This window comes from Pteronotus mesoamericanus, unplaced genomic scaffold (genome assembly GCF_021234165.1).
Source record: "Pteronotus mesoamericanus isolate MK-2021 breed Mesoamerican mustached bat unplaced genomic scaffold, CSHL_Meso_final scaffold_174, whole genome shotgun sequence".
Taxonomy (NCBI): Eukaryota; Metazoa; Chordata; class Mammalia; order Chiroptera; family Mormoopidae; genus Pteronotus; species Pteronotus mesoamericanus.
Window position 1 is genome coordinate 11,598,551 of NW_026555309.1, and position 27,719 is coordinate 11,626,269.

General features: G+C 37.1%; 1 protein-coding gene across 7 annotated transcripts in view; it reads right to left on the bottom strand.

Annotated features, from left to right (window-relative positions):
- Positions 1-27,719, bottom strand: part of EYA1 (EYA transcriptional coactivator and phosphatase 1) — a 288,702-nt gene that overhangs the window by 87,843 nt on the left and 173,140 nt on the right. For 4 of the 7 annotated variants that reach the window (XM_054590243.1, XM_054590247.1, XM_054590249.1 and 1 more), the window contains 5 exons: positions 24,594-24,663; positions 24,130-24,275; positions 18,776-18,913; positions 5,162-5,244; positions 4,576-4,762 (listed from right to left, as the gene is read on the bottom strand). In XM_054590243.1, coding sequence (XP_054446218.1) covers positions 4,576-4,762; positions 5,162-5,244; positions 18,776-18,913; positions 24,130-24,275; positions 24,594-24,663 — 624 coding nt within the window. The remainder of the gene's footprint in view (positions 1-4,575; positions 4,763-5,161; positions 5,245-18,775; positions 18,914-24,129; positions 24,276-24,593; positions 24,664-27,719) is intronic. The other 3 variants (XM_054590246.1, XM_054590244.1, XM_054590245.1) reach the window with 3 other exon arrangements.

The following is a 27,719-nucleotide window of genomic DNA, read 5'->3' on the forward strand; positions in this document are numbered from 1 at the left end:
ACAGTTTTTTCCCCAATAAAATGCACATAAGTATATACCTCTTTAAAAGGGAAAGTCTAAATAATAATGAAGATAAAATATTTTAAAATAAATTAAAATGAGAAAATTACCTATCAAATTATGTGGGATGCAACATAAGCTTAGAGGAAACTTGATAGCACTGAAGGCATATATTAGAAAAAAAATTAAAATCAATATTCCAAGCTTTAAGTCTTAAAACTAGAAAAAGGAGAGCAAATGAAATGAAAAGTAATCAGAAGAAATAATAAAAAGCAGAAAGTTCAATAAAATTGAGGAGAGAAAAACAATAGATAAAAATCAACAAAACCGAGAGTTGGCTCTTTTACAAGATCAATAAAATTGATAAACCTGTACCTAGGCTAACCAAGACAAAAAGACATAAACATTAATATTGAAATTGAAAGAAGGGCCATCACTAGCAATCTCCTAGACATTAAAATGCTAATACAGGAATATTATGAACAACGCTATACCCACACATTTTTATAACCTAGATGATATGGACCAGTCCTCGAAAGACTTGCACAAAGAGAAACATCAGCTGAATAGGCCTACTCTGTTAAAGGAGTTGAATCAATAATTAACCTAAAACCTAAAGGACTAGGCCTAGATAGGTTCACTGGTGATTTTGACCAAATATTGAGGGGAACAAATAGTACTATAATCCAGAAAACAGATACAGAGGAAATATTTCCTAACTTTAGTCTACGTGGTCAGCATTACCCTCAAACCAAAAGAAATGAAATGAGTTTACAAGAAATGAAAAGTACAGACTAATATACCTCATTAACATAGATGCAAATATCCTTAATACCATATTAGCACAACTAAATCCAATAAAATATAAGAATTATACATTATGACCAAGTGGGATTTACTCCGGTAATGAAAATCTGGCTCAACATTTGAAGATCAATTAATGTAATCCATTATGTCAACAGGTTAAAGAAGAAAAATCATATGATCATATCAACAGATGCAGAAAAAGCATTCTTGACACAAATTCTCAGCAAACTAGGACTACAGGGGAACTTTCTCAAGTTGATTAAAAAAAATCTACAAAGAACCTAGAGCTAACATCATACTTAATGGCCAAAATCTGAAATAGTGACAACATCAAATGCTGGCAAGGATATGGAGCAACAGAAACTCTCATTCTTTTGCCAGTGGGAGCACAAAACGGAAGAGCCACTTTGGAATACAATTTAGCATTTTCTTATAAAACTAAACATACTGTCACCATATAATGCAGGAATCACACTCCTGGGTATTGATCAAAATGAACTAAAAATTATGTCCATACAAAAACCTGCATACAAATGTTTATAATGGTTTTATTCATAATCACCAAAATTGGAAGCAACTGAAATGTCTTTTAGTTGGGAGGGAGGGAGGCTGGCATTTCTAGTTGAAGAGTAAGCATGACTTTCTTGAATACAATAAATAAAATGTTGCTGAATGACAAGATAAACCTCATGTATTTCTCAAGATAGATGGATTCCTACATACCTCCAGATGAAGCAAACTTTGTTTTATTAAGATAGTCAATACACAGCTAACAAACTCATTTTTAAAAAGGAATGCAAAGGATTATAAAGTTGCTGAGAGACTAGATCTTAAAAGTTCTCATTACAGGAAAAAAAATCTGTAACTATATGTAACCCTGGATGTTAACTAGACTGATCATGGTGATCACTTTATAATCTATGCAGATATCAAATCATTATGCTCTACACCCAAAATGAATGTTATATGTTAATTACATCTCAAAAAATAAACAAAAACAATGCACTGTTTTTAGTTTTTAAAATGAATTAAATATTTGAAATTAAACTTTCATTTTCAAGTTATGTTATTTTTTAATGCCTTTCCAAAGGAAAATATAATTTACAATATTTAGTTATAAACACATTTAAATAATTATTGAGCTTGAAATGCCTAAGGAGGTGCATGTTTATAAGTAACACTGCATAAAGTCATGGACTTAAAAGAGACCTATTTTTCACATTACTTTAAAAATACACAATTAAAGAAACAAATGTGTCCTTATATATTTGCTCTGAAGAAACCTTACAAGGTTATCTTTATATGCATATTCTGACATAAGAATTCTATGTACAGTACCATAACGTACCATAAATATGTATTTATTTATATTGCACAGTTCCATGAAACTAAAAGGCAGAAGCCTGGTCATATGTAAGATTAGACAGATAATGACTAGAGTCTATCTTTCCAGAATAAGAAAATATGGACTTTAAAGCCACTAGACTTATTTGAAAAATTAAAAACAGTTGAAACTATTTGAACAAAAATAGACATTTTTTCAACTATTTTTATTTTCCATCTTAAAATAAAAATGTTACATGAAATAATTCCTTTCATTTATTTACTTTAATAAATTTATGTACTTTACCAAAAAAACTTTTTAATCAAGAAGGACAAGTCTACGATATTATATATCATTAGTAAGGAAAAAAGGCTACTGGCAAAAAACGGAGTCTGAATCCACAGTATTACCGCAAATGTAAAAAAAAAAAAAAATCCTAAAAACCAGACTAAATATTCCTTAAATATTTTAAAACAATCCAATTTCTTTTTCACTGTGGAAATTCATTGAACTTTCCATTTCTAACTATGCAACACAAAAAAAGGCTTATCCATACACATTCATTTATTTAATGGGAAATAGTGAATACAAGAAATCTGAAAATTATTTTCTCTCCAATTCAATTCATTCCTATTTTGTGACCATAAAGATACCGAAATTGAAATAAGCACCCACAACATTAAGCATGTATTCAAATAAGACCTAAAATAGATCATTCTACCTTAAAATCATATATACCTTTGGAAAATCATAATTTTGCATAGTTTCCCAAGTGGTGTGGCCCTGTGCCGAGCCATCCCACTCTTTTACGTGGCATCCTTTTTATAAATAAAACCAACTTAAAACAACGTCAAATTTAAGAGACAAACATTTATGACTAAACTGTTTTTTCTAAAAAGCTCTAATCAACCTTAATTTAAAAAACGTAAGTCTCCACCAGCTTGTTTTATACTGTAATCTTCACAACCAAAATGCCATTGAATTGAGTAAAATTATTCTGCTGTCTCCTTTTCTCTTTCTGTTATTCTACAGGGCCTAAAAGAGTTTCTCCACTTCTCATTCACACAGCTATTTTAATTTCAAGGTTTCAAGACCCCTTTTAGTCCTCAAGATTTTGCATGGGCCAGAGCATTCATGTGAAAACACGAGATCTCCCTATAATCGGGACAAGCCATTATCTTTCCTCATGAAGTTTAAGAAAGTAGGGCAGGAAATCCTACAACAATTTCTGCAATAAACTCAATACCTCCTATAACAAAATTTATCTTGAGTGAGATTATATGATGTCGAATCTAATTAAAAGACAGAAGAGACATGCATACTGGGTTCTATGAATACTGTATTTACACATGTGAAGTGAGTGAAGAATATTCTAATAAGCTAGATTTTTTTAAAAAGGTAAACAGAATATAATGATCAAATATAAAAATGTTTAGAGTTGGGATGTACGGAAGGAGTATTTGCAGTTAGTTCGAACACAGGTTTAGGAATGATGTAACTAACTTCCAACTCTGGAATAAAACTGTTAGCATGCATTTAAGAGAAAAGTTAGAACACAAAACTTTAAATGTTTTTTGGGGATCACCTGCTAATATTTACAGAATAAACTTACAGTCAAATTTAAATTAGCATCTGTTACCTAAAACTTTTTTTTCGTGATTAGGATAACCACCTAGAATTAATACTCTGAATAAAATATAGGAGTCAGTCTTTCAGTGTAAGACCACTTTAACCTGACTTGCAGCAACGAGTGGGCTTTGGAAGAAAACTCTCTGACTCTTGGAGGATAATAGCTCACTTCCTAATCCATGAAAGGAGAAGTTACATTTAAAAAATGTTTAGATGAATATGAACAGGGATCAAAGCCACAGTAGGAAAACTTCCATGGATGGAGAGGGCCCATCACGGGATGTGCAGGAGCATGGAAGACGCCCGCACGTAGGCGTGCTGTTCCAACACGTGCAGCAGGTGTGAGCAGGGCAGGGCTGGCCAGGGGAATCACAATTTTCCATCATCACTAACCCTTGGAGGTTACTTGATTTTCTTGAAAAGCATTAAATATTTAATGATGGTAAACATTAAATTCAAGGTGATGTTATTTATTTTCATATTTAACATGTCGGCAAATTATTTATAATTATAGTTAAGTAATTATAGGTAAATATAAGTATACATTTAAAAAGTGCTATATATCTTGGAAAATGTACATTTATAATTAAATGAAATCTCTATTTCATGTGTTTTTGAAGTTTACATACTTTATACTAAAATTTTTAAACAAATAAACATAAAATCACGGCCATGATCATGCTGCTTTATTTATATGTAGGTTTGCCAAAATTTACCAAAACTGTGCAACCACTGCATGAATATATAACTGAAGAAAAATTCATTTAAAGCACCAGAAATACAGCCTGCAGAACTAATAAAATGTGCATAATTACCTGCCGCGGGATCTGTAACTGCTTGGCTGGTAATGCCAGATGGTGGTTCTTGAAGCTGGTAGGTGGCATTTGTTGAAGGCGTGCTTGGGCTGGTGTTGCTGCTTGTCATATAATGTGCTGGATATGGTGAGCTGTTATAATACTGTGCATACTGACCCTGGCCAAAACTGGGATAAGATGGATAGTCCTACCAAATCAAATCACACAAGAATCATCTGTCAGCATACAGTTGCTTATGTCTTTCATTTCAATGTTGAGCTGCAATTAGATTTGTTTCTGAAATTTACATAGGAACACACAAGTACACTTTGAAGTGCTCAGATTTGCAAACAAATTTTATGTAAGATCACATACATTCTTCATATTTCTTCTATGTCATGGTGCATTACTAGGTAAAATTAAACAAACCTAAAAACCAAACAACTCACCATGTAAGACTACTAAAGAGATTAAAAAAAATAAAACTACTGAAAGGCATAGGAAAGCTCTCACATTAAAGTGTACTATAAACAGATCTTTTTTCATAGAAGAAAATCATTTGTTGCAGTTTTAAAATTTCAGAAATTAAATTGGCTTTTTAAGTTACCTGCTGTGAACTGTTAAATCCAGAGGAATTTGTGAGTGAATTATTTCCTGTATATAATCCTGACGATGTTGTAAAACTGCTACCTAAAACAAAATGAAAAGAAATATAGTTGAGTAAGCTGGGTGGAATAATGCCTACAGGAAATTGTTACTTAGATAAAGCAGAGTTGGAGTTTGTTGCAAATATCTGTGGCTTCTCTTCAAAACCAGGATTCATTGCCACGGCTAAAATTTCATTTTCTTAAAATGGTAGACGGTTTTAGTTTTACTATATTACAAAGAGTTAAAAAGTAAAGGGGTGTAAATTTGTGATGACATGAATAACACATATAAACTATGGATGAAATTATACATTTGTGCAAAAATTTAGACACTTTCCATTTCAATTAGTAAAACACAGCAGGATTTTTCACATCTTTAAGTATGCTCAGTAGACTGATGAGTCAAGCCCTGGCTGGTGTGGCTTAGTGGATAGAGCACCAGCCTGCAAACCAAAGAGTTGCTGGTTTGATTCCCAGTCAGGGCACATGCCTGAGTTAAGGGCAAGGTCTCCAGGCAGGGCACGTGAGAGGCATCTACACATTGATGTTTCTCTCCCTCTCATTCCCCCTTCATTCCCCTCTGTCTAAAAATAAATATTAAAAAAAAATGGTTAAGATGGGATGATGGTTAAAGTTCTTACAAGCTCAAAAACTATGTTGTTACTTTCAAGAACTTAAAGTGCTTATAATTGTCAAAATGACACACTGAAAAGGGTGATTATTTCATTTTTTTGAACGGTAGCACTTGAAGTGTTTGGTAAAGCAAAGATCAGAGGGGAACATGATCGATGCTTTATTATTACATGTGCTGTCCAGTAACATTTTATTTGCGGAATATCTACACATGATCAACGATAAACAGTAGGCACTGTGTAGGATACAAACCTAAGAGCAAATCTCAGTTCTATCCCGCACTTTATTTACTATCTTCTTGTTAAACTATGCAAAGCAACAATATGTTCATTTTGATGAACATACTGGCAAAGATTTTTGAAAAGACAAGAACAGGGGTTGGCATGTATATAAAAGAGGGCATTCCTACACAGCAACTTTGGAATTTAAATAGGCACATCCTTTCTGTTGGGTTATTTGGTCAATTATTAAGAAATCTTGTATATCATTTAACCCATCAACTTTGTTTCCAGACATTTATTCTAAGTAACAAATAGGATTTATAAAAATAGTTAGCAAAGACGTTCTTTAGTGTTTTTCCTAATAATAGAACACAGAAAGCACCCCCAAGTTTTCCATAGGTGTCAATCAGATAATAGGTGTCACAGCTGTTTAAATGATATTATAATGACATCCAATGATGTGGGGAAAAATTTTCATACAATTTTGCTAAACACTAAAATAATCAAAATATATTTGGTGATCTCACTGGAAAGATTTTTAAAAGCATAAAACATTTTCTCTTTCCCTCCTTATTTTTTTATTAAATTTATTGGGGTAGCATTGGTTAATAAGATCATATAAGTTTCAAGTATGCAGTTCTGATACATTATCAGTATATTGCATTATGTGCCCACTACCCAAAGTCAAATCTTTCATCACCATATATTTGACCCCTTCTACTCTTTACTACCCCCACCCCCTTTCCCCGCTGGTAACCACCATACTGTTGTCTGTGTCTAGAAGCATAAGACACTGTTAAAAACCACAAAAATCTCAGAAATGTTATCTATGGAGAGGTACACTCATTGATCGCATAATATTGATGAAGACAATGTACATTCTTAAATTTCCTACTCAGAACCTGTGTTGCTTCTGTCAATAGAAAAACCATTTTAAAAATAAAATTTTTTTGGCAAATGATGGTATAGCCTATTTACAGATGCCTTCAGGCATGATGTGGTACCTAGTATGTGTCAATTATTTACTTGCTACTGAACATTTAAGTGATGGTTTAAGAGTCAGAAAACAGTTTCCAGTTGATCACTTATGAGCTCTTTGGACTTTGGACAAATAACCTAATCAGTCTAAGATATACTTTCTCTACTGGCAAAAACTCTACTTCATAGAGTTTTGGGAAACACAATCAACAATCGACAGTGTCAACAAACATTAGGAACTGTTATTGTTTATCTCAGAAAACATTTCTAACATTCTCCACTGTATTTATGTATCCTTTCTTTCTTTTCACTTTCCCAAAACAGATAAACATGACTTAATCTTTTTGCATATCTAAAATTCTTTTTCTACTTACTTATCAAGCATCTCTGAACTTTGAAAACCTGGTCTAGTGATTTGTTATTTTCATTAAGAAGGAAAAATATTTTCTAAGATCATTTTAAATTTAGTTAAACACAGACCATGTTTAAGGTTTTTTTCATTGGTATCTTTCAGGAATACCAACTGTTCAGAATTCCCAGAACACCCATCACAGATAAGCAGAGGGTCCTCACACTGCTGAGACTTATTCCACCATGAACATCAGGGCCTCAGAAGACAAGGTTCCCACATTAATGTTCATTGTTATGTGAAAATCTCATACTTCTTCATCATATTAAGTACTAGGCTCATGGTGTTAATTACATGGGGATAAAAAGATGACTAAGTGGGACCTCACTGAAGTCATCAGGATGACATTAGTTTTGTTTTGTTTTTATAAACATTGGACATCATGAGCATTTGACTCACTCTTTCTATATTAACATATCAGTCAACAATCAATGTTGCTATCACATATAAAGCAAACTTAATGAACATATTTTAAATTTCTCATAAAATATTTTCTGGATAAAAATGTGCACAATGCTTTTTTAAAAGCTTTAACTATTATATACATTTGACAGGAAAAATTACTTTCAGTTATGACTTGTAGTTTCATTTAAACTATACATTTTTAGGTTATGACTTGCTACTTTCATTTATACTACACATTTTTGAACAATAAATACTGAACTCAATAATCCCTATCCACCAAGAAAATGAATAAGATATAGAAAATATATTTTAAAAATGGATGTTTTCATTTCATAAGTTATTCCCTGGAACAAAGTAGAAAAGACCGTGGAAGCTATATTGGCACATATAGGCCACTGCGGTATGACCAAGTAAATCACAGCTCAGTACTCCAAATGGCACCCAAGTGACTTTGCAGACTTAATGCTACTTCCAAGACTGCACATTAGCTGGGATTCAACATAAGTTATATTCATTTACTGGCTGACTACAGGCTGGATTCCATTCCATTTAGTATGCTGAGCAGGCATATAATGGCACTCAGTGGCCCAGGGGGCTTAATGCAACTTCCAAAAGGATCTAACTTACTTCAGGGAAAGGTGTACAAACCAGAGAATCAAGCTCAGGTAATAGGAATTTTTCACCACCAGAGTCAGCCCTGCCTTCATGTAAGACTCAGGCACAGAGAGCTGCTAATGCCTAGCCCAGCCCCCCAGCCCTGGGTGTCTATGGCAGCCAACTTTCCTGGGTTCCTGCCTGTCGTCTGACCCCTCCAGTTCATTCCCCACAAAGCAGTGTGTTACTTTCTCTAACATGGGTATCTCATCTTCTCACTCCCCTGCTAAAAAAAGTGTCAGTGGCTCCCTAACGCTCTCAGGACAAAATTCGAACTCCTTACCAGGCTTCTTCATTAGGCCCAGGCCTGGCTGCCGTTTATCTCTTGGGCTTCTTTGGTTTCTCTGCGGTAATCCCAACCCCAACATACCCAGATCCACATTCCCACCGAAGTGAAGCCACATGAGGCCCTCTTCAGTGTACTCCTGCCCCTCTGACTCCCTCCCATTGTATCCTGGCTAATATCAGCATGGAAGAGAAGTGCTTGTCCTCAGAGAAACCTCCCCTGGGTTCCTGTTTTCTCTCCTTCCTAAACCTGGATTACTGAACCAATCAATCTATCTGTCTATCTCTGTGATATGTATTTGTTATATATATTTACATATCGACAACTTACCAGTATTTTAAGCTAACTTGTACTAATTAATTAGTAATTAAATAACCAGTTAATAAAAATTAACACTAATCATATTTACTTAGTCCATTTCCTATCAAATAGTCTAAGAAAAACCCTAGAAAACTATAAAAGCAATTGGATATTTGAGAAAACCCATACAAACATGCCCAAAATACAAAATATAGTAAAACTAAAAATCAATAACATCCATGAGCACTTATTATACGTTCCTCTTTTACATGCTTTGCTTGTATTCCACAACTCAAATCTATAGGATGTATTCACATTCCCATTTTGCAGATAAGGAAACAGAGGGTTATGTTAAGATCACAGAGCTTCCATGGGATGGGAGTGAAATTCAGCTGTAGCCCTGCTTGGTTTTTGAGTTTACACAATGCTCTCTCACACCTTCCTCCCTATTCTACATTGCTTTATGGGACATTCTGAAGTTCACTAATGTGTTCTCTTCTCTAACATTAACAACAACAACATTCTAGAAGCAAAACAGGAGTGATAAGAACAACTAATAGTACTTAAAGCTTATTGAATGGCAACTCTGAGCCAGGCCCAAATAAAGGATTTTACATGTTACAGCTTCCTGAGCCGCCACAACCACCCCATGAGGCAGGCGCTGTTATATCCCATTTTACAAGTGAACAAATTACCCAAGATTATGAGCAACTGGGGCAAACCTGAGATTCGATCCCAGGCCATCTGGCTCCAGAGCTGAAACTCTTAATCTCCATGGTATATGCCTCTCAAAGTAACCAAGGGGTTTTCATTTTAACATACATATACATATATGTATGTATGTATGTATACACACACACATATACATATATATATTTTTTCCCCAACATACTAAACACATGGCCAACTAACTGCCACAGAATCATTAGGTGGTACCTGTCACAAGGTACGTATCTGGGCTCCTCCTGAGACACAGGAATCACTGTCTTGCTGAGGTGGAAGGGACAGGGTATGACCTGAAAATCCACTAACTCCTATAATGCCTGACTTTCAGCACCACTGTGTTAGTACCGATTTAGTAGGTGATTTTAGCAACTGCTTCAAAAACACATAACCAGAATGTCCTTTATTTTTTTCCCCACCTAAATAAGTCATCAAACTCATCAAGCATTTACAGGATGGAAGCTTCTCAGAGGCTTCTTTTTGGGGGGTGGGAGGGAAGGTTTTGTGGGTTTGTTTTTTTTTTGTCCTGAGGCTAGGCTATATCTGGTAAGGGGTAGAGGGTCCCATTCTGACAGCTGATCTGATGCAATTTGGTGCCCACACTACCAGATGAATCTCACTGAACTTTAGGATACCATAAAGCAAAGGCAAAATAGCAAAGGCAATGCTCCCAAGAAAAATTCAGTGTGTAACTGTGGGCCCACTTCCTAGCTGTAGAATGTGGCCCAGCAGAAGAGGCACATTCAGAGAGAAGGCTGCCTCCCCTCCCCCACTGGCTTGACGCACAGGAGAGAGAGGGCAAGACAGGACCAGGAAAAGCAGACCCTCTCTTTCCATTATGGTCGATCCACTGAAAGTTTCTGTTAGATTTACAAGTCTTCATTTACAACTTTAGGTCACAGAATTAGGTTTGGTGTTCAGAATTACTTTGTCAGAATCATATAAAGAATTTTCCTTCCTAGAGACAAATGACTTTACATGAAAGGTCACCTCTAGATAAACAAAAGAGAGCATAAATATTTTACGATAAAATGTTTTACATTTTATGTAAAATTATATCATAAAACTCCCCCAAAGTAGGGGAAAATTCCTACTTAGAACCCATTATTTCTCATTTAAGGGGTCTGGCAGAGATGGGTTCAAGTAAAGCTCCAATAATACCCAGTATTATTCTTGGTCGAGTCTGAATTAAGTTATGGTCCAAGCTGGTGGCTCTTGGAATACTTTCTTAACCATTAGTTGAAAAGATCTTATCTATCTAAATAATTTAGTATTGTGAAAAGTCATAGCCACACTTCCTCTTTTTGGAGGGGATGGGGGGAAAGAAGGGAGATACTAATTTCCAGAACAAAATACTGAAAAAAATCTTTCCTTTTAGAACACCTCTGAGAGACAGAATTATTGTTCATTCCACTGTCCTCTTATTAAAGCAGAGAACATTTCTATTCTGAGTGAGCAGATTAAATATATTATGAAAAACCCTTTTCAAGTTATTTCAGCCAACAGCAGCCACCGACAGTCTTTCCTGGCCCTTCCTCTACCCAGGAGGGTGCTGTAGACCAAAAGAAGCAGGCGTCAAGAGATCTTCCCTTGAGGAAAGTTAAAGCTCATAGACAGACTCACGAAGACAAGACAAAGACACATCTGTTCGCATTATCCACGTAGGCACCACGCATGCTGACACAGAGCTGCCCAGTGAATGAAATGACAGCACCTGGTTAGGGTGGAAAGGAAGAGAAAACCGTGCACAGAAAAGGATGAGAAGTACATTCTGGCAGGGGGGTGAGCAGAAACTATCCAAAAGTGAGACAGAAAAAGGTTTATAGGGAAGTAGGGGAGGGGAGCTAAAGGTAGGTGGCAGAAGTCTCTTGATCATTTAAGGAAAGAACAACAGGTCAGGATAAGAAATGGCATTCTTTAATTGAAAACCCCAAGAATCTGCATGTTGAATATACCAGTAGGAGCATGTGTACAGGAAGTGTAATGATTCTCACTCTCCTTTTAAGGAGTAGAGGGGGTGAGACTCAGGGGAAGCTATTATAAATGCAAGGGTATGTACATTTACATCAATAGGCCTGGAGTTGGAGTTTGGGGTGGAGAGTTGGGATGCTGACACAGGGAGAAGAGTATGCTGGCCAAGATCTTTCCCAACGTTCCTCATCCATGTCCCATTCTATTAGTTCAGGATGGGGACTTGTGTCCCCAAAATTCATGTTACTTATTCTTGCTCCTCTGATTTAATGCCTCTCTCTCAGTCCCCATTTCCCTTCTTTCAAGGCCTGGCTCAAATCCTGTCTTTCCAATGAGCTTTCCCTGACTATTCCTTTCTGCACCGATTTCCCCTTCTGGGAACTTCAGCTGAGTTCTAACAGATACCATGTAATTTATCTCTTCATTGGAACAATACTAAATGAACACTCATTAGTCTTATTTTCTCCCTGATCATAAATTCCTTAAATTTCTCTGTTACATTTGTCCCACTGCCTCACACAGGGGAGGGCAAGCTGTGTACAACTCAGGCCCTTGAAGGATTTCATCTAGGCTCAAGTAGGAGACAGAACTGGTGTTTGAGAATTTCTTCTTTAGTTTTAAAAAAAAGGATTTTTTGGCTTATAAATTTGGAAAGTCTAAGTTGCATATAGCAAGGCTGGATCTAGGAATTCAAATGATGGTATCTGGTCTCTGTCTCTCAATTTCATGGGTATGTCTTCTTTGCTGGTGTTTGGGAATTTCGATGGTGTGGTAGGTGGCAGGAGGGCCTGGTGAGAATACGGCTTGCGTGAAGAATTGGGTATAGGAGGAAGCTCCCTGAGAGAGAGAGAGAGAGAGAGAGAGAGAGAGAGAGAGAGAGAGAGAGAGAGAGAGAGTGTGTTGGCAGTAGGAAGTTTGAAAAGGTGACTTGAAGGCCAACAGACATCAGGAGAGAAAAATTCTCTCAACTTCCTTATTTGGTCAATGAAAAAAGAAGAGTAAGGAAAGGAAAAACAATCAAATAATAATTGAGCTGATTTCTCAGATTTTATCTAGCGGACACATACTTTGCAGTGTGTGTCTGCGTGTGTATGTGTGTGTGTGTTTTTAAACTAGAGGGTGTATAAAGGCATATCTTTAAAAAAACAAAACAAAAAACAAACAAACTAGATTCTAATCCCTACTTCAGATATAAATTATATGAAGAAAATTAAATGCAGGACCTAGAAGTATTTGTTGGAAGGATTTAAAATGTTTCTCAATCTCCAGAAATAAACTCCAGGAGAGTTTTAAGTCAAATGAAATTTTAAACTGATGAAGCATCAAGGATTTTGGACAGTTCATAAAAATCTCACTGATCTTAGATATGAGTACCATTAGACCTCAGAGATGATACATAGAGTTCACATCCATATACCACATGGGCATCCTAAAAGGACATCGACCTTACGGTACAGGTATGGACTACTAACTGTTAGCTCAGATATGGGTCTATCATGGGTATATTAATGAACAAAAGAGTATTGCTTACATGTGAAAGATTTCAAATTCAGAATGCAATATTGTCCTATGTTTTTATAGTACATTTAGAATACAATAAGCAAGGAGGACAGTGATTTCCTTGTCCAAGGACACTCAGTTAGGAAATGACCATAATCTCCACTTCCAGGAGAAGGCTTTCCATTCGACTATGCCAAATCTACCTCTTAGATTTTCATATTCAATAACACTGCAAATGAATTATATAGCATGAAATTTGGTGTGAATTTTTGGTTACATGAATATCACAGACACACATATGGTAGCGACAAGAACACCTGAGAAATTTAGTAAATAAATTTAGAATCATATTTCATTTCTGAAAGATTTCTTCATTGTTACTCTCTCTTTATGCTGGTAAACAATTTTAAAAGTAAATTATATAAAGTCACCCAGGGATAGTATATCACAAAGATTCTGCTTTCTTGTCACTGTCAGGTTCCTACAGAGAAAGGGTGGCGGTCTCGTCAACCGTAACAAACAAGAAACAGTCTTGCTAGAAGACCCTCTGTGAGTCACCCAGTTCTATATGTGCTAAGTAACTGTCGTTTAAAAATTAAGCCACCTCTTAAAACTTTTATTAATAAATCCCCGCTACATTTTTACAGTTAAGAACCCAGTCTATGTTGATTTATAACATGAGTTAAAATGCTAAGTCAAAGTTTTGTGTGTGATTTAACCTGGAGAATGTTGCCGAGCTATAACTTCAAAAAACTAAAGAAAATAAAAAGGTAACGTGTAGGTCAAAGGTCTACTTCACAGAGAACAAGGACTCACATTAAAAACCAGAATCCCAGCCACCCTAAGAATGCTGGAACCTGCTGGGGCCTGTCTGTACTTCCCATGTTTTAGAGTGTTTTCTAGCACTCACTAGGCAAGCAGGATGCTATCTGTCCCTCGTGTATTTTCACAGAAGCCCATTTGCTTTCCTTCCCTGGCCTCTTTGCCATGGGCTGTGTCCATCATCGGGCACGATCTATGTGGCAGAAGTTCGCGTAGCTCCCTGGGGAAAAGCCTCTGAAGGCCAGATGGACTATTGAAAACCAAAGTTTCTCCCTGTCTTATAAGAAGGATTTTAAATGGCCAAGGTTTCCTTTTTATCCCAGTAACAGCTTCTAGAGTCTAAAGAGAATTTTGAACTTAAGTAGCAAAGATCACAAAGGTTTTCATTTATCTTTCTTGATCGATTTCTATATATTTTAAATAAAAAAAAATGACCCTTATAGACAATAGTATTGGTATTAGTCACTGATTAATTATTGGTAAAGTTGGACTACAAAAGATTTCCATACAATTTTCAACACCTGTCACTTGAAATATCACATAATATTATAAGAACTAAAATGGAAAAAATCAACTTAAGAAGAAAAAATTCTAGAATGCCAAAAAAAAAAAAAAAAGCGCAAACTAAAATATAGGTATGACTACAGTGGCAAAGCAATTGTGGAGAAAATCTGAATATCAGAGCTAGCTGCAATAAGAGCTCTTCTCCATCTATCATGCCATTTTACACCAGAAAGTGCAAAACTCAAACACTTTATCGTAGCAGATTAGGAAAATAAGTTTAATATACACTTTCTTAAAACCCTATATTTTGGACTTTGGTCTTTTTTGAAAAATACCATTTCTAGAGTTAATGAAAAACTTTAACAGGGCATTTTCCTACACAGTTTTGAGTTGTGACTGTTAAACTGACACATTTCCTCTCTCTATTTGAAAAGCTATAGACAGGCACCCCAAAGGAGACGAGGGCTGTGTCCCTAATTAGATTATTATTATTAGATCACTCCCACATCATAGTGAGCCCCAGATAAGTGTGGTGTAGATTGCTGTGGAGTTAGGCACTCTTCCAAGCCCCATTAGCAAACCTCTGCCCTTAATTTATTGTCTCTCCTCACTGGTTTGAACCCCAATCTCTTTAACAGAACAAACATTATACAAAGGGGGAGTTAGAATTTGTGTTATTTTCTTCTCTAAGCAAGAGCAATAAAGTCTAAAGGAAAATAAACAACATGGAGTTTCCAGAGCCCTCTGGGTCTCGGGCGTGTGCTTCTGCGTAGCCCCTCCCATCTATCAGGGCAAACCCTGACCCCTGCTTGGTGTGGAATGACAGAAAGGTCCCGCACCATCACTGCTGTTCCAGGGCAATAAAACAGTCAGAAAGGAATTCTCAGCCTCCACTCGGATTCTGGGAAGGCTCCAATCAGCTCCCCTCCACCTACTAGTTTGAGCACGAGAGAAGTCTGCTTTGACTATCCCATGATAATAAGCGGATCAAGGTTTTTACTATGCTAGCTTCCAAATTCCTATCTCCAGATGAGGAGAACTAGAGTCCTTATGAATCTTAATTTCTGTCATTGTGGCTTAGGCCTCTCCACTTCCGACACACACTTGTAAATTTTAGACATACTACCAGATAGTGGAGATGAAAATATGCGTCAAAGTGGTTCCTACCTGCAAATACATGGAATCAACAGAACTAAGCTACCATGGAGAGCTGGGTTTTCTTCAAAGCTGAAGCTTAACTAGTTAAGTGAATTGACTTAATTTTCACTGTGTGTGTGTGTGCGTGTGTGTGTGAGAGTGAAAATCTTTGCACTTCTTTACCTCAAACAGACTGTTAGATAAAATTTCATTTTCTTCATATGACTCAGCCTCTGTGGTGGATGGAAGTCTATGCTGTATTGGCTGTGGGGGGTGATGCTAGCAATAGGTCTGAACTTGCACTTTTAAAAAACTAACTAAAAGCTTGATTTCAAGTCAGACGCCTCTTAATGTAAAAGGAGAATAAAACTTGCTTATGACAATCTGGGCAGCTATTCTGTGAAGCCTGTCAAACATTCAAAGGCTGAAGCAGTTTCTACTAAGTGGTTTTCCTGCCCATAGTACATGTATGTATGGGCACAAATGTTCACACCCCCACACACGAACTGACATGCTCACACACTCATTCTCGCCCCTCTGCTTCAAGCCTGCAGTCAGTGCCTTTGATTGGTGAGCAGCCCTGAAAACACTGTCTATACTATCAGCAGAGTGACCCAGGGGTCTTCAGGCCCTTTTTACCCATCCACACTTGCCCATTCTGCCAACTTATTTGCATGAGGTTTGTCAATGGTGGTGGAAAAAAACACCTCCTCACACTATTTGAAAACTTCTTCCAGAAACACGGACTGACCTGGGAGCAGAAGATGTCAGAAACTAATAAGCATTTCCCTTCGTTGGGGTGAACTCTACAGTGGTCTATAAACAAAAACATTTTTTTTCTCAGTTAAACTTGAGTTCTAATCTTTCACTAAATGTACAAAAGAGACAAAGCAGAAATAGAAATTTCTAGCAATCTTGCAGCAAATGTGAATGCCATCTCCCAGTCCCTAAGGTTTTACTTCATGAGCTTATAGTATTAGTATAAGACAAGATTGATATGAGCACAAAAAATTAACCATTATTAATTGAAAAAATTAACAGAATTTGGAGAATTTTATAAAAGTAATCTTAGAAATTATAGAATTTTTATATTTAAAAAAAGATGTATTGGAAAGGCTCAAATGTCAATAGATTCCCACAGCAAGGCACACAAAATCATTTAATAATGATGAAAAATTTTTATCATGCATTTAATCTTTAAGAAATACATATTAAACAGATTCTAATTATCTAAAATTTGGCCATAAGGAGTCTACAATATATAATATATAATTATCCATCATCATATTGGCCAGTTAAGTTTCAACTTAATAGCATATTATCTGTCTTGATATGTGGAAATTATATTATATCCAATAATCTAAAATGAAGTGAAGTGCCATTATAGAAATACCCATCTGAAATATTCACTCAGCCACAGAAAGTAAGTTCTAAAATCCTTCTGGAAAGGCCATTCAATAAAGAGACGCACCAAAACGCAAAAAAGTTTTTGTGCAATATCCAATAAGCCCAGGTGCAATAAAACCTATGGGTAGAAAAGCAGTCCTATATTTGATGCTACAAGTGTCCTTTTTTCTTCTTCAAAATACAGAAAATTTTTTCCCTCTAAATTAACTTTCTTTTTTCTTCCTCTGCTGCCATTCTTCTCTCTATTCTAACATCATGCTTATCCTCTGGTAGCTGGTTAGCCCCCTTAGATCTGTTTCCGCTGCATAAGCTTTCGATCCGAGAACAGAAAGATAAAAATGACTCTCAAGTGTAATATTTCTCAAACTCTCTGGGGTGCAGGACCAGTTTCCCCCCAATCCTTCCTGGATGGACAATTTAGCAAAATATAATAGTCATGTATTACTAAAAGAATGAAATGGAAAAATAAGAGAGAGTACAAGTCCCTTTTCTTAAAATTAATATTTGATTTAACCAACATAAGATTTATTATCAACCCACTACAAAAAGTTTCTAAACACTTAACTCAGAATTTTCTGTATTCATCTCATTTTGGACTGGCAAACAAGAGGCTCTGGATAGGTGCTTACATTGTTTTGGTCAAAAGCTTCAAAATCAGAACCTAGAGGCAGTTCTTTGAAGATGCATTGAATGGCTGTCAATTGGATCTCCTGGTCTTTGGTAGATCATTTAGTCAACAACTATCACATATTCTATTTCTAGAGCTGTGATAATTAAAATGAAGAACATGTAGCCCCTTTAGGAAGGTTGATTTGCCAAACTAAGACCTGAGTTCTTAGCATATATCACAAGAAACCAAGGCAGAACACTTCAATTTCACAAAGAATTTTTTGATGTTATGAATGTACAAATGTAGGCCAGGAGAATAGGTAAGAGCAAAAGTAGAATCAGGTAACTTGCCTCTAAGCCCAATCCACTTTCCACCAACATCCACTATTTCCATATCACATCAGATTCTACCTTACAAAGTACCTACTGGGCTACAGTCTGGGAGGGTAGTAGATGTGGTGAAAGATGAGACTTATGAGGAAGACCGAGTCTATGGGATCAAATGCTGCTAACAAGTTAAATAAGAAAAGAGCCAAAGAGTGTGGGGTCTTTTGGTAAGGAAGAGAGAGCAATCTCAGGGCAGTGGTGATGGACAAAAAGTAGACAGCAATAGATTGAAGAGTATATTATAGGAAATGAAAAAATGGAATCCATTCACAGACTTTATGAGGAGGAGGATGGAGGGGCAAGGGAGGATATACATAAAGTTTTTACAATGGTAACATATTTTATAAATGTAACATAATATACATTATATAAATGTTATATACATGCATATGTATATAAGAAATTGTCTCTTTTCCATCACTGCTCCGATCTGCCCAGAACACAATCTCTCCACAAACATGATTAATAACTGACAACAGTTTCTATATTCTTTCAAAGTTTCTTTATGTATATATGGTAACATGTATTATATTTCAATTTTACACAAAATATAGCATACTATATTTTTAAAAAGTACCTTCTGGTCCACAGCGTTAATGAAAAGAGCTATGTCAGTGTGTATACAGACCTTGCATCTGGTAGCTGTATGGTGCCTGTCCGGGTTGAGGGGTACCAAAGCTGGTGCCGTAGCTGACAAATCCTGTCTGTCCAGGTGACTGAGACTGGGACAATCCACCTTCAGTTTTGATGCCTGCCCACAATGCACCTAAATCAGTTAGTGATAGCTTATCTATCTGTTCATTTTCAAAAGCTGATAAATATACAAAAACATTTTCACAACTGCTTGTCACAAGTGCTTCCCAACATTATCTCAATAATCAAGTGTAGACATGCTTAGAGTGAAATACCCTAAACTATCACTTCAATTTAAAAAAAACACAGGATTATTACAGATTTGAATGCTTACTCACATTGTTCTTAGTGTTTTCCTGAATTCCATTTTCTTTAAAAGTGAATACCAGTCATCATCTCTGTACCGGGTTTTGTTGTTTTACAAGAGTTTAAGATCATCTCCTTGATAGTCAAGAAATGGTCATAACTAAGCTTTAAATTATTCCAAAAGCTGTTATGTTGATTAATATCAGAATTAAAATCCCTTTTTCCTAAAAAGTGATTAATGAGAGTCTCTAGCCTCACAGCATTGATTTTATTTTTCTTTTTTTCCTTTTTCTTTATCCTTTCAACCACAAGGATGTTTTTTGTACACACTTATTTTGAAGTCAGAGGAAGCAATTTTGGCCACAGAACTAAGCAACACAAACAAAAACCTTTCCCAATATTCAAATCCTAGCAGGAAGTAAGCGTGCGCGCGTGCACACACACACACACACACACACACACACACACACACACAAGCAGGATATTAAGAACTGAATCCTGTACAACAGTGATTTATAAACAAGTTGCCTAGTAGTTCCCATTTTGTCCCTTGTAGTTCCAAGTATTTATTCTGATATAATTTTTAAGGTTACTAATCAATGGACTTTATTAAGTTGTATACTTAAAAAATTTTTTAGAATTTTTTATTTTTCAATTACAGTTGATGTACAATATTGCTTTAGTTTGAGGTGTACAATGCAATGATTAGACATTTATATAACTTATGAAGTGATCACTTCAATAATTCTAGTGCCCAGCTGGCACCACACAGTTATTACACTTCAAATTGGATTGTTTTAAGTGTAGCCTAAAGTGCTCATTCTTTTTACCATATTGTAATATAAATAATGTCTTTGTGGCCTACAAGTACTTCCTAAAGCACCAGGCTGGCATCCTAATTTTAGGGCTCAAGCCTGGCAGGGCTGTTATACAGGGCTCAGCCCTTGATCATAATTAAAGACAGTCAGGAAAGTTAACAACTGTCCTTAATTCCCAGAGAGGGAGGGGAGAAAAAAATCTGCCAAGGGAATTCACATTTTTGAATAATTTTACTTGCACTTCAGATAATTGATATCTGTGGGATCTAGAATATACAGCAATCTCACTGTTTATCTCCATTTTAGGGGAAGTTCATCAGTAGAATCAAGTTAGTTAACTTTCCTAAGGCAGTAGAAGAATCTCTGACTCTTGGCTGAGAGAGCCACCTCAAATTGTAATGTGGTACAGGGCAAGAGTTCCCTGAAAATAGGAGAAAACCCTTATAGCCCTTGATTGGGGGAAGGGAGAAACAGATGATACAGTTTAGGATACTTTGCATAACAACTGCTAGTTAATAGTTGTGCCTTTCTTGAACAGAGAGGGCTGTCACCCAGAGCCAAAGGTTTAAGTGACTTTAAGACCATAGAGTGATTTGTGACACAGCCAGGGGAGGTGGATGCCACCCTGGATATCTGCTCATCACAGGAACTCTTCCCCTGACTAAAGATGGCTACTGAAAGAAAGTAAAAAATATGGGGGAACTACCAAAAGTGGCACATCATAGTAGGGGCCAGATATGAGGTCACACAGGGAGTTTTGAGCCAAGCATTTAAAATAAGGACGGGCTGAGAAAGAAGGAAGAAGGAGCCACGCAGGCTGAGAGAGAGGAAGCAGCCATGTTGTTGGAAAGGGTGTAAAGAGAGAGCTGATGGAGCTATGTGGGGACCTGGCAGAGCTGACAGAGTTGTATGAGGCCCTGCCTAACCAAGCACGGATTCACGAGAGATGCTCGGAGCTGAACTGTGACTGGGTATGCTGAAATGCTGAGTCCCGCTTCTCTGAAGGACATATGGAGAAGCCACTCTCTTGGGAAGTGTGCCTTCTTGGACTCCACCATGATCCAGTCTAACATATCATATGTTTCCCTGAACCACTACATGGAGGCTGAGGAAAAAGTACTCCAGATCCTGAAAGAGACAGCTGCTGCAAGAGGATGGCGACTCTGAAACCCACAATAGCACCTTCCAGAGGGGATGGAGACCTGTTTGCGCAGCTGGCTTAAGAACAGATAAGGCTATGGGGGACTTCTGAGCATGGTTTTGGCTTATAGCCTTTTGGGGAGCAAGGGAAGTGCTGGGTCTTGTGGCAGAGGAGGGCTCTGAGCAGGAGTGCTCTCAGCACCCCTGAGGTTGGAAGCCTGTAAATAAAAACCCGTTTCCTTCAACACTAATTGTTGGATCATGTGTTAAGGTACCATGCGGCCAAGCCCTGGTTTGTTGGTTACATAATTCCTGAAGTATCAGTAAGTAAACTCATAATAGACACATGGGATTTCTTTCTTTATGTGCGACCCCAAACCAGTAAGTAACATATACTCATAAATGGTCCCTGGAAAAGCAACAGCCCTGGACAGGTGGTTTGATGGCTCAAGAACCTCTCCCTCTTTTCATGTTGTCACAATAGGGATTGTCCACCTTCTCCCTCCACTGAGGCTATAATGATCTGCTTCCAGTCTCTACCTGCACCACCTCTGTTGTTAGCCTAGAGGAATGGGAGTCTTTTTGATAAAAACAGGCAAGGAAAAGCAGGAAGATGTTTAAGGCAGAAAACACCCATAGCCACACCTATCTCCACAGTTTCTACCCACAAACTGGCAAATACATTTCATTCATCAACTCCAGGCAGATCCAATGAAGAATAGTATGAACTTCCTCCCCACTAATCTATTGTTCATAGTACGAAAAGATTTGCCTATTTTTTCTTACAGTGCCTAAGTAAAAAAGTCAGGGAGCACAAATCCTTGCAGAAAGTCTTTTAATACCATCGTCAGTACCTTCTTGACTATCAGCAGTTAAAAATCTTGAACTATGTGCTCAATCAATGGGGTGAAGGTTGCCATAGTTTTCAGTGCCCTGGCCCAGGGGAAAAAAAAATAGAGTGCCTGGTTAGAAGCCCTGGCGGCATCTTCTTGTATTCAAGGTCCAAAAAAAGAAGAATGGAAGCGATCAGGAAAGTGATAAGGACAGAATTATTTCCAGAAGATTTATAAGCATGGAAAGCCTGGGTATCAAAGCCCTTTACACTGAGACTTACGCTGACCACCTCCTCAATCCCCACTTGTCATATTAAATTTCCTGTCCTTACTCTATTATTTCTGATTCTAACCTCAGACACCCTGCTCACCTCACCCACCTGGAACGACTACCTCAGACAATGGGGACATTTGCTAATGGTTTAGAGCTGGACGAGCGTCTTCCCCACAGCCCAGGGGTTGGCAATGGGCCGCAGCATGACTGGATGGACAGGAGTGGGGCCATGAGAGGAGCAGCCACGGCAGCAGCAGGAACGGCCCCCGCCCACAGCGGCGCTGGCAGGTCCGCGGTGCCCTAGCGCTGTCCGCAGGGAGACTTCAAATAATCAGCTGACGGTAAAGGTGGAGGATATAAACTGAGGAATCCTTGACTCGCATTATAGAATTAAACTGCATAACTCAAATCACAGATCCTCTTCCCCCTTTTAGCAAAATTTAAAAGTAAATTTTAGATAAATTTGATCTCTATCTAATATTATTTTGAGAAACCTTAACTGAAAGTGATGGAAATAAAACACAATTCTAGAAAGTCCATTTCATGGCAGTTTTTAAAGTCTGGTTTAAAACCATTTAGCTAGATTCCATTCCATTCTGATAGTTCTGAACTAAAACTATAAAGGGTGGTGTCATATATAGACAATTTAGGTTTTAATTTCTATATATCTTATAAGAAATTTATATATGGTTGATTTGGTTTGAGGAAAAGATAGAAAGTGAAAGAAATGAAATAATTTACTTTCTAATTATTAATGAAATGCTTAAAGAAAAACTTTTCTTTCAATATACTACAGAAAAGAGTATTACAAACCAACAGCAACAGAAACATGATTAGAATATTAATCACAAAATATAATTCTGTGCGATAAGCATAGTTTTACTTATTCTACCAGTTTTTTCCTCCAAAAGTTATGTACTTTTTTCTTTATAAGGTTTTATTTTTTCTCCTCCATTTTTTTAAAATTTATTTTTTAAACACATTTGTCTCTGCCTACCCCCCACCAATTTCCCTTGCCCCCTCCCTCCGTCCCTCCCTCAGCTCTTCCCCTTTGGTTTTGTCCATGAGTCCTTGCTATATGTTCCTTGACTTTACCCTTCCCTTCCCTTTCCCTGCCCTCCTCTTCCCTCTTGTCTCTGTTGATTTCTTTTCCTTTCAGAGTTGCTGGTCATATTTTCCTTGCATCTTTGTATTGTTGGTTAGGTTATTTTTCTTAATGCCAATAATTCATATTTTTCTATTCAAATGGGTTGCAATTTGTTTACAAAAGAATTGCAATTCAATTGGAAGAAAAGGTATTCTGAAATTCTAAAGTTTTTTTAAAACTAAACTTTGAGGTCTTGCTTGATTTATTTTTAATTTACAGGTACTGACCCTGTAACAATTGAGTTAAATTACACCAAGATAAAGATAATCTCCAGGTGGGAAGGAACAAACGGGGAGGTGAGCTTGAAATGTTTCCTGATTTGCCTCTTTAAAGTGCAGCCCAAGTCTAGATATGTAGATCACTTTTCCTAATGGTTGATAATACTGAAACTTGATAATGCTACCACCCTCAAATTTAGAGCAAGGGTTTGTTGAATTCTGCTTGTACTTCCCTAATCATAGCCAGGCATCTGATTAATAGGAAATGAATCTTTACCCCAAAAGAATTTATTCACAGAAGTTTTATCACAAATATGCACCCAAATACTTGGGATTCTAGATCCAAGTGCTCAAATGGCAAATTAAGAGTTGTGATATAAATGGAATAAAATGGGAGCAAGAGGGCATATGATCCATGCCATCTATTTGCCACCTCTGACCTCAAGATAAGTAGCCAGCAGTTACAATATTCACTTGAAACAATCACATTAAGAATGTAGACACAAAAGGTGACAGCACCCTCTAAAGTGGCCCAAGATGACAGTCTCTCAATGTCACTCAGGGATGCCTACTAGATAATGACATCACTAAAAGAAATAGCTGACTTACTCACCATAGGAGGAAATTCCGTACGGCTGCCCCGGCTGTGGGTAGGTGGCGTAGGCTGTCGCTTGTTGCATTCCTGTGGTGAACTGTGTTTGCCCATATGCAGCCATAGTTTGTGAGGAAGGGGTAGGGAGAATATGTGGGTATGCTCTGCTATTTGTCAGAAATGACAGAAAATGAAAGCCCATGCATTAGATGGAAACATGCAAGGAAACTGATTCACAAGCATATCACAAATTCCAGTTACAGTCTGTCTCTTAGAGAATAACGTTTGAATATGAGATACCAAGTGCTGAAATACTTCAGTCTCTACTAGGAGAAGCCCAAAATAAATTTGCATAAATACATTTAAGTCTCTATGAAATGCACTTGTTTTTAAATTAAGATGTAACACATGGGCACAAGACATGACTAGAAGTAAGGTAAAAGACTACTCAGAAAAGCTGCTTATTAAGAGAAAATACATCTTACTTGGAAGGATAGATCTGTGGTGGGGAGAACTGATGAGTTGGTCTTGGGCTGAAGCTACTGCTCCCAATCGCTAGAAAAAAAAATAATGCACAACAATCAAAGCAAGACAAAAAAAAAAAAATGTATCCAGCAGGGATATAGCTCCAACTATAGGTTGACCAGAAAGACCTTTCTAACCTGCAGAAATGGGAATTTCATACAGTCAATCTAATAGAGGTTAAACTATATTAAGAAATCTATGGAAATTGGTTCTTATTTTAAATTAAGTCTTAGAAAACATAGTCACAATTTCTTAAAATACTTGTCAGCATGCTGTCTTGGGCTTTTCAGTGCCAGAACTTGAAGAGTACAAGGAGTCCCAGCTACTGTTTGGAATGATGCTGAAAGCAGAGATGTGAAGTTGGATTGCAGTGCTGGGCAGAGCCCAGAAGGTCACCTGGCCTATTGTTTCTGTTCACTGGGAACACGCACCTGAGACTGGATTACCAAGAAATACAGTCTAATCTTCTCTCCAGTGGGCAGAAATAGGGCAGGTCTTCATTTGCCTGCTCTGATTTAGCAATGTTTTTTAGTAAAAATAAATGCATTCCTATAACTATCTTAAACTTCTCAAGTTGCAGACTAAGCCTGTTTTTTCTTGTGCTGAGGTATGAGCTCCTCTGCCTTCAGTTATTGGTGCTCAACTTCAGTGCCCAAGTGGAACATTGTTTTTTTCACAGGGGTTATTTAAGCATTTAAGCAGAATTTTCTTTCTTTTTAATCACATACATTTAATTCATAGGTCTCAGAAATGCACTAACCTCTCCTATCAAATGTTCTTTTATGTTCATTTTGAATAAAAGAAGGAAAAACCCATTTTTGCTCATGTCTGGCCTTAAGATGGTAGTTTTCAGCTTCTTTCCCTGTAAATAAGGGCTATTTATCTATCTATGTACATATGTATCTACACACACTTGTATTTATACTCATACAGATATGCATATATATGTTTTTCCCCTCAAACTCTCCCTATCCTTTACCTGGCTAAGATATATATTCTTTGGGTATAATTATCATTAGATGTAATATGGTTATTTCCTTCTTCACTAATAATCCCTCTCTTCACCTCTCTTCACAGGGTCTATTATTTATTAACTGTATCCTACATTAAAACCCTTTAGGTGTGTTGGGGGAGATAGAAAAGGGTAAAGAGGTGATAAATGGTGATGGAAGGAGACTTGACTTGGGGTGGTGAACACACATTACAATATACAGATGACGTATCTGAAACCCATAAATTTTGTTAACCAGTGTCACCCCAAAAAGTTCAATAAGAAAGAAAAAAACCCTTCCTAAGTTTCCATGCTTTCAAAGTTTTATGTATTTTTTTATGATATCATATCAGTACATTTATGCTTCATAAACTTAAGTTTCAAGCTTGTGTTTGGGAGAACAGTGGAGGAATCAAACTAGAATCTCAATGTCTACGTATAACCCCTTTCTGGTAAAGCCAGCTGGCCCAATTCAGTGACATCGGGATAGATCGGGACTGGCACCCCTCTTTCCAGCTGCCAGACTTCAACCATCTGGCCAATGGTCTGCCAGAGACAGAGTTCATACTGAAGAGATGGCAGGCCAACTCAGCTGGTGTCCCTCTGTGTTTTAGCACATGCTGAGTCACGACTCTGTTCCAGGCGTTCACTAGGTGATACGGACACAAAGACAAATTCTGTCTGTCACGTGTGGGGAGGTGACACACAAATAATGTTAGGAGAATTAGTTAAATATTGCAGTTTATAGAAAGGGGGGATTAGTGAAAGAACATTTGGACCACAAGGACTACCACTTGCCAAGGTCACCTGTGACTACCACCTTTCCTACTCTCCTTTTCCAAGACTAAACAAAAGCCAAGGGCAAAGTAGATTTATCCCACAGAGTTGCTGGAGGAGTCGTATCCTTCCTGCACAATCATAGTTAAATATAAGTTTTAAAAAATGAAACTGTAACAATAACAAAAAAAGAATGCCACCTGGTGATGGAAACCCCAGAAATCCCTTTTATTCTTTTCTAGTTCTATCCCTGTGTTCTTCAAATTGCGGGTCAGGACCCATAAAAAGGTCATAAGTTCAATAGGTTGCCTCTAGCACTTTTTTAAAAAATTAGAATAATAAAATAGGATATATCAGGGTTATTACAGATTATAGTAAGTCCCATGAAGCTTTGATTTAGCTTAAACACATAGTACATATGTGTACACATGAAAAAAAGATTTGAGAGGCTGCAGATTGTGGTAATTAAACACATACAAGGGGAGACCCAAAACACCCAGAAGTTATTTATAAAAAAATTGTGTATTTATTTTTACACGTTTAAACTTCAGTCACCTTCAAAGTACTGTCCGTTTGATGCAGTACACCTACCAGGATGCTTTTTTCACTGCTTAAAACAGTTTTTGAATTTGTCAGTTTTGATGCCTTTTAGAACTTCTGCCGTTTTATGTTTCACCTCTTCCACATCGGCAACATGTTTTCCTTTGAGGACTTTTTTCATCCAGGAAACAAAAAACATCACTTGGGGAGAGATCAGGTGAACAGGGAGGGCGGGGCATGGGGGTCATGCCATTTTCGGTCAAAGACTGCTGAACACTCAGAACACTGTGGGAAGGTGCACTCATAAATCGCCCATCATGAAATGGGCAAACATATTGAAAGAGTCTTCAAAAAAAATTCAGTGAAGCTGAACGCAGCCTCTTACAACAATGCTGGTTGGTACACTGATAGAGATGGGTTCCTAGAACGCAAACCTAGCGGGGGGAAATCTGTACTACAAGGGGCCCACCCTCCAGAAGATAATTCCAGCTTTTTTTTTTTTTTTTTTTTTTTTGGCCTCCCCTCATATTCTGGAATCAGAATTTAATTTCAGCTCAGATTCCAGTTCAAGCTCTTCTACTTGGTCTTATGTGATTTGTTCCCTCTCATCCTTGATATGTTCCCATGTAAAATCATGGCAATAATACTATCTGTAGGAGTGTTGTGAAGACTAAATGAAATAATCAACATAAAGTTCATAATACCGTGTTTGTGTAGTAATGTTTATTATCTCAAATACCCAGATAAACACTATCGTTGTCCCAAATTTGCCTGCTCA